Raw genomic sequence first — 8298 nt, 5'->3', positions numbered from 1 at the left:
CCAACTCATAAAATAGACAGTGCATTTTTAAATTTTTTTCACGTCTAATCATATGTTTATGATCTGTTACTAATTAGTGTTAAAATGACTCATATGTGAAGTGTAAATGACAAGATTCATGTATTATTTCTAAAATTGACAGTGTTAGGGGTAAAATTTCTCTTAGTGACTAATTAGGAGTTAAATTGGATCATTTTAAACGTTAGGAGAAAAATTACTTCTGACCGTATGCGTTAGGGTATTTTTATACATTATCCTAAATAAAATAGAAAATGTCAAATGATTTATTCATTAAATTATTAACAATATACAGGAGAATAACGACGTTTATGTAATCCATTATTTATACTAACAAACATCCAGCCATTTCTGTTTATGCTTTCCTCTCCCTCTCTCTCTCTCCATATCTGAATTTTCTCTGTCAAGCATCTTCTTCCTTTCTAGAATTCAGTAACAGAAGCCAAAATTGAACCGTCGACAACTACATTCCAGGTTGATTCAGCAATTCTCTGTTCTTTTCCTTTCCCATATTAAAGAAAAAATACCAATTAAGTTGAGGAGGAAGTTACAGAAGAAGAAGAACACAATGGCAGCGGCTTTTCCCGCCGGAATACTGATCGCTGCTGCTTTTCTTTTTCCGGCGACACTGGTGATTTCTTATTCTTCTTTTCCGACTACTCTCACGCTTGAGAGAGGGATTCCTCCGAGTCATTTGCTTGAGTTGAACCAGCTTAGACACCGAGATAGCTTTAGGCATCGCAGAATATTACAGTCTACTTTTGGAGTTGCCGATTTCCCTGTTCAAGGCACCTTTAATCCTTACCTTGTTGGGTAAGCTCAATTTGTTTTCTTCTCCTTTTTTATTGCTGAGTTTTTGACTGGTTTATTTGGGTTTGTAAATACAATTGTTCATGATTTAATTTGGTTTCTATATTTGGAAAATTTGATAATTTGTCCCCTTTTGATTATTTCTGTGTTACTGTTTCCAAGTTTTCTGGGTTTAGTTTGGATTTTAGTGTTCTGGGATTCATAATTTGGATTCTTTCGGACTGGAATTTTCTTTTTCTTCCGATTTTCAGCTGGTTTTGTTTGGATTATGCTTGTTCCTTTTATGCCTTCCATGGGATAAATATGCATTATCCAAACATAGAATCTAATAAATGCAATTGAGTTCTTAATGTTAATTATATTGGGCATACAATTAGTATTTTTATTGCATTCATATCATTTACATATATATATATAATCATATCGAACATGTAGATTGCCACCTCTAAATTAAATTCTCGAACCAATTCAATATGTAGTAAATTTTTTTTTTTTTTTTTTTTTTTTTGTTATGTTTGATTGATTCAGTATACTTTTATTTTTCCCGTGTAGGCTTTATTATACAAAAGTGCAATTGGGTTCTCCTCCAAAAGATTTTTATGTACAAATAGATACTGGGAGTGATGTTCTTTGGGTCGGTTGCAGCTCCTGCAATGGCTGTCCTGTTACAAGTGGACTCCAAGTAAGTTAACCATAAGTTAACTTATCTGTGTGTTATCTATCCTCTTTGATTTTGATCTCACTAAATTTGTAATACTGCTTGTCTCACTGGTTCTCTTTGTAGATTCCGCTCTCTTTCTTTGATCCGGGGAGCTCGTCAACAGCTAAATTGATCTCCTGTTCAGACCAAAGATGCAGTGCAGGACTTGAGTCAGCAGATACTCTCTGTGCTTCACAAACCAATCAATGCGGTTACACATTCCAATATGGGGATGGTAGTGGTACATCAGGATATTATGTAACAGATTTGTTGCATCTCGATACAGTTTCGGGTGGGTCTGTGATAAGCAATTCTTCAGCCCCTGTTGTTTTTGGGTAAGCTGTTAGCTGTCTAGGATCTGAAAATTATAGATAGCACTTTTTTTATCATCTGGAACTTTTAGAAGTTGGATTTTGTGAATTTAGATGGTGCGCATTGATGCAGGTGTAGCATATCGCAGACTGGAGACTTGACAAAGTCTGATAGAGCAGTTGATGGGATTTTCGGTTTTGGGCAACAATCCATGTCTGTCATCTCACAGCTTTCTTCACAGGGCATAACACCAAATGTGTTCTCACACTGTTTGAAAGGAGATGATAGTGGTGGTGGTATATTGGTTCTTGGAGAAATTGTGGAGCCAAATATTGTTTATACTCCTCTCGTCCCTTCACAGTATGTTTTCCTTACCACTTCTAATTCCTTAGATTTTCAACAAAGATCGAGCTTTTATTTGAGAAAGTGGACTTTTCGTTGTATTCTAAGCCGACGAGATGGGCTGAATTTTATTGTTCTGATATTTAGTGCTTCATAGGGTTGTCAATTTTGACACCACAACACAATTTTGAGAAACAATCCACTTGACGCCACCCGTTTGACACAATTTTCATTTTTGTTGCCTTTATATCATATATAATCATGTGGAATATATAAATAACATAACATGATTATGGCACGACAACCCGTTTTGACACCCCTAGTTCTTCATGTGGTGCATTTAAAATGTCTAGGCACTTAGATAGCAATCATGTTTAATTCACTGAATAAATGCTTGCTACTTAGAAACTTTGTGTAAGTTTATTCTTCAAATAAGCAATCTGAGCTGATCTGAGAACCCCATAAGAAGTCTAGCCCAAACTTAGATCATGGATGCTGAGGTAGATTCAGTATATGAAATAGACTAGAACTGGAAATATGCTTTCCATAAAATCCTTTAGATCCACTGGTAAAACCGGCATGCCTTTCATTCACATTTCAGAACACCCAGAACCAAGTCCTTGACATTAGGCTCAATGAACAAATACAACAAATATGTTTAAATTTACTTGTGAGTAGATAGATATCTTATCTGTATTTGCTCATGGATGCTCAAAGGCGAAAGAAATCAAAGCAATTGGAGTCTAAAATCCGTTTCTGTGTTAAGTGCAACTGACCACTTGCGTTTCTGATACTTTCAGGATTCATTATAATTTAAATCTTCAAAGTATTGCTGTCGGAGGTCAAACTTTAGCTATTGATCCATCAGTTTTTGGATCATCAAGCAATCAGGGAACTATTGTTGATTCTGGAACAACCTTGGCATACCTTGCAGAAGGAGCTTATAAGCCTTTTTTCAATGCCGTAAGTTTCAAAGAAGTGTTTTCACAATTTTAGCTACTTCAATCTAGTTTTTTTAGTTTCTAAAAAAGCTCAATTATCAAGTATTAGCTGATGATTGTCTCAAGAGTTTACTGATTCTGTTATATTAGACTACAACAATATTTGAAGTCGTTTAGTTCTCTCTATTTGTAGATCATGTCTTCCGTTTCACAAAGTGCACGCTCATATATTTCTCAGGGAAATCAATGTTTCTTACTGACCTCCAGGTTCACTTTCTAAATGAGTTATTTCAATTTATTTTTCTCTGTGTATGCTGTTCTGTGTGGTAAAATACACCCATGACCCTCAAATTTGGCGTTACTAACATGATGACCCCTGAACTTCAAAACCGGATATAAAAGTCATTGAACTTTGACTAACACTAACATAGGAAGTCCAAATGACTAGTGAGTGAGTAGTGATCAGTGTTAATACCGGTTGATCATGTGAATTTCCGGTGTTTACACCCATGGTCTCTCGCGCAGTTTACTGGAAATTTACGTGGTCAACCGGTATTTACTGAGGTCATTTGGACTTTTATATTAGTATATGTCAAATTTCAAGGACTTTTATGTCCGGTTTTGAAGTTCAAGGGCCATCATGTTTTTAACACCAAAGTTGAGGGGCCATGGGTGTATTCTACCCCTGTTCTGCGAGACGAGTCTTAAAATTGTATTTTGTTCTTTTGCTCAGTGTTAATGACGTATTTCCTCAAGTTAGTTTCAATTTTGCTGGAGGTGCATCAATGGTGTTGAGCCCTCAGGACTACCTTCTGCAGCAAAATCCTATTGTAAGTTGTTAATATTTATTATATGCATACCTTTTCTTGTGTGATTGTTAAGGAAAATAAACATATTTTTCATTGCTCGAAAGAGTGGATTGGTGCGGTTTTGCCTTTGTTGCTTGCAAAATATGAACTTCACCCATTGGAATTGAGCTATGTTACATGAAAACGGAAACTGAAAACCGGACACTGAGAAACGATATTCGTAAAAAATATAGGCAACAAAACATGGGGGAAACGTGCAAATAATAAAAAAACAAAGGTGTATCTATAAAGTTTTAAAATTATAAGGATGTATGTTCAAATTTTTTTATATATACATTACAAAAGATTGCATACAAGTCTCATAATAGAGGGGACAAAGAGATTTTTTCATTTTGAAACCTTGTAGAAGATGATCTAGAAATTATTAGGGATTTAATGAACATGTGATCAATATTGATCTGCTTCTGAAAAGACATTACATACCTAGAAACGAGTTTTCAGTTTTCTTAAATTTCGGAAATAGTGATCCGAGAAATGTTATGTAAAAGTTTCCAAGGGATTTAATTTCTGAAACATTTCCCATTTGAGGAAACGCTTTAAACTCAGAGTTTCCGTGCAACATAGGAATTGAGTATTTGGTGATGATTTAATTGAAAATTTCCTTTCCATTTAGTATTTCTAAGCTATTTGAATTGGTTTTTCAGGCTGGAGCTCAAGTATGGTGCATGGGGTTTCAAAAGACCTCTGGTCAAGAAATAACTATCTTAGGAGGTATTGACACCAAAAAAGAGAATCTTACTTATTACGAGTTTCTTAATATGATTCAACTGTGTTGAAGTTTTATATATGACTAAAAAACAACCTTATGCACGAAATTTTGGATTCGTAATCTTTTGGTCTCAACAAAGTTACAGCAAATGACTAGGAATTCATTAAACCTGCTGAACTTTGCTCTTAAAAATGTTGGAGTCCTTACTGATTCCAAATTAATAACGTTTACCCTGATACCAACATTAATTAAATTTAGGGCATGTTTGGTTCGGTTGTTTGTTGTTACTGGTAGCTACACTAGCTGGGTTTCCTTAAAAAAAACACTACTATATCTACTGTTTGGAGTGAAACTACAAAAAGGATAACTAAACGGACTTTTATGCAATTTTGAGAGGCTGAAGTTTTTATAACCTGACGACTCAGTACTATAATGCAGTTCATTTTTAGAGTTTCGTGGATTGAAGTATTTAACATTTAAAAAGTCAGCAACAAGAGAATGCACGAAAAGTCTTATACCTTCTTAAAATTCTGCGTTTTAAAGTATAATTTTAATATTTGTAATGTAATATAAGTATATTTTTTTTGCTTCATTTCCTTAATTTTCATAAATACTTTGTTGCAAAAAATTCAATTGCACTTTTTGGCAATCTTCAACCTTGAATTTTCATTACACTCAAGACTGCATTACCCTATGCTTTTGCAAGAGCTTCACTGACAATCTGTTACGTCTTTTTGTGATATTTGTTAAATGACCGTCTTATCTAGGGATGCCAATTTCTAACACGAGAATACAATTTCCAGAGACAACCTGCCTAACACAACCCTTTTGAGATGATTATTATTTGTCTTGCATATACATCATATATAATCACTTAAAATATATAGATCACACAACACAATCATGACATGATAACCCGTTTTGGTACCCTACTTTTATCTTCCTTATCTAATTTTTATCAGGAGTTATGGCTTAATTCTAACAAACTTGTCATACTTGTTGCAGATCTTGTTCTGAAAGACAAAATTGTTGTTTATGATATTGCAAATCAACGTGTCGGCTGGACTAATTATGATTGTAAGTTGCAATTACCTTCCATACTCCTTAAGACCATGTCACATGAAAAGGGTTTCATAATTCAAACATAGATTATCAGTTATAGACAAACTATTCATGTAAATAAGCACAAAAAACTCACTTATTGCACTCTGCAGACCAGTAAAATATTGTGGTAGGTTTCGGGTAAATTGCATGAACCATCCCTAAACTTCGAATCCCTTTGAACTTTATTGCACAGTAAACTAAAATCACAGGAATTTAGCACTAATCTCACCGGAATGCTGTTCTAGCAGCACATCGCACTTCTTTAAGTACCAAATAGATGCCATTGTCACCTGAGCTCTAAGCAAGTACCAAGTAAGAAAATTCAGAAAAAACAGGGGAATAAGTGTGATGTAGATAATTTTCCTTTTGCATATACGGAATTTACGTGGAAGAAGGTACCGTGTTAAAGTGCCAGATCGATCATCCAGCTTAGCATTCTGGTGCTAGATTCCTGTGACTTAGGTTTCCTATGCAATGGAGTTACTTTTGTGTTTTTTCTGCAACTTGGTCCAAAGTTTTTAGAGACATTCTGTACTATTTCCTTCACCTCTTTGATATTAGAGTTTGCATCTATATCTGATCAATTTGTAATGTTAGGTTCGACATCAGTAAACGTGTCTACAACGGCAAACACCGGGAAAAGCGAGTTTGTGAATGCAGGGCAGTTTGGTAACAGTTCAGAAAAGAATGTGCCTTACAAATTGATAGCTCTGCTTGTGCAGATATTTATAATCAGCAATTACCTGTTTTCATAGCATATCGTCAACTGCCAGTGTTTCTTCCTTCCATTGTACTTGTAATGCTCTTGCTGGTTTTATATTTATGACAATCAGCAGAGCATTCTTATATTCTCAGGGGTGTTAAAAGGGTCGTGTCAAGCGAGTTGTTTTTGTAAATTGTGTTGTCGTGTCAGAAATTAACAACTCTAAGGACTAGAGGTGGCAACATGGCAGGGTGGGGATCGGGATGCATTCCCCACTCCGCAACGGGATGGGATGGGAATCCCCACTTAGGTGTGCTAGAGCTTGTGTTTTTTTTTCTTTTTTTTTTTTTTAATTTTCTTGAAGAATATATATTCTTGGGGCATTTATACTTAGAGAATTTAATCCATTAGGATTCACTCTGTTGGCAGATTTGTAAATTACATTTTATACAGAAATAGTGATGTAACTGCAGAATTAAGTTATAGAAATTTCTCACTTTTGTTGCTTTTCACTCATTTCAGTATTATTTATTTATGTTCATTTAATAAAATTGGAGTTTTTTTTTTTTTTTTTTTTTGAAAAGAATGAAAGAATCTTATAAATCAGAAATAAGAGCCGTACAGATACAGGGGGAGGTTCTGATAACCAGACCATCCTATCAGTGCCAGATGTAACTGCACGAGCTAAAGAATGAGCAGCCAAATTAGGCTCTGTTCTTTATTACTGAAAAAAACTGAACTGAACTGAACTGAATGCTACTGAACTGAACTGAATGATACTGAATACTGAACTGAATTTAACTGAATGCTACTGAACTTAACTGAATGATACCGAACTTAACCGAATTTAATCGAACGTAACAATAATGATGATATTAGACTTTAAAATAATTTAATGATAATATTGGACATTAATAAGCTTATAATAATAATAATAATAATAATAATAATAATAATAATAATAATAATAATATTTCTACCAAAAAAAATAATATCAATAATAAATAAACATATTATTAAAGATTAAACTAAATTAAATATCAAATAAAATCTAGGCTCGATAAAATCCTATGACATTAAATAAAAATGAGTCTAATTTAAATTAAAAATATAAATTACATACAAACACAAATTTATATATAATTTAAAGCCTATGAAATTAAATACAAATTTTTATATGAATACACACTCTTAACTTTTTATTACAATTAAGTATTAAGGTACAAAAATACCTTTAACGTTTTGGGTCCGGGGTTATTTTACTCCTAACGTCTAAATATGAATTTTCATATGAATACAAAATCTTGACTCAATTTATCAATGTTAAGGGTAAAATTGCTATTGGCTTCTAATATTAGGGATAAAATTGCACTATTTGAGATATTAAGGTAGTTGAGCCAGTTAATTTTTTAGAGCATTGTAATGTAAACGTATTAATATAATATTTATTTACTTTTCGCAAAATTTGCAAATAAGTTGTACCAAATAATTATAATTATAATAAATAATGATAATATATATAATGACAAAGCATAAATTATATATAAATATAATTATAATGAAAATAGATAAATTAATATATAATAAATTATAATAATTATAATAAATTGCTGAAATTATAAATAAATAATGATAATAATAATAAATTATATATAAATAATAATAATATATAATAATTATAATAAATAATGATAAATTATTGAATACTGAAACTGAATACTGAACTGAACTGATTGTTACTGAAATTAAGTAATAAAGAACAGGGCCTTAGTTGTTTTACGAATAAAACA

The 8298-nt window shown here is 32.9% G+C and overlaps 1 protein-coding gene across 1 annotated transcript; it reads left to right on the top strand.

The window, feature by feature from the left end:
- Positions 1-368: 368 nt before the first annotated feature.
- On the top strand, positions 369-6996 carry LOC136224643 (aspartic proteinase 36-like). The gene is made up of 10 exons (XM_066013037.1): positions 369-831; positions 1381-1510; positions 1613-1863; positions 1973-2200; positions 2983-3145; positions 3317-3390; positions 3857-3953; positions 4637-4703; positions 5707-5778; positions 6403-6996. Exons 1-10 carry the CDS (start codon positions 587-589, stop codon positions 6558-6560), a joined length of 1485 nt encoding a protein of 494 aa, XP_065869109.1. The 5' UTR covers positions 369-586; the 3' UTR covers positions 6561-6996.
- The last annotated feature ends 1302 nt before the right edge of the window (positions 6997-8298 follow it).

The sequence above is a fragment of the Euphorbia lathyris genome, chromosome 3 (assembly GCF_963576675.1).
Source record: "Euphorbia lathyris chromosome 3, ddEupLath1.1, whole genome shotgun sequence".
In the NCBI taxonomy this organism is placed as follows: domain Eukaryota; kingdom Viridiplantae; phylum Streptophyta; class Magnoliopsida; order Malpighiales; family Euphorbiaceae; genus Euphorbia; species Euphorbia lathyris.
The sequence above is the reverse complement of the archived record's forward strand: the minus strand, read 5'-3'. Positions and strand labels throughout refer to the sequence as shown.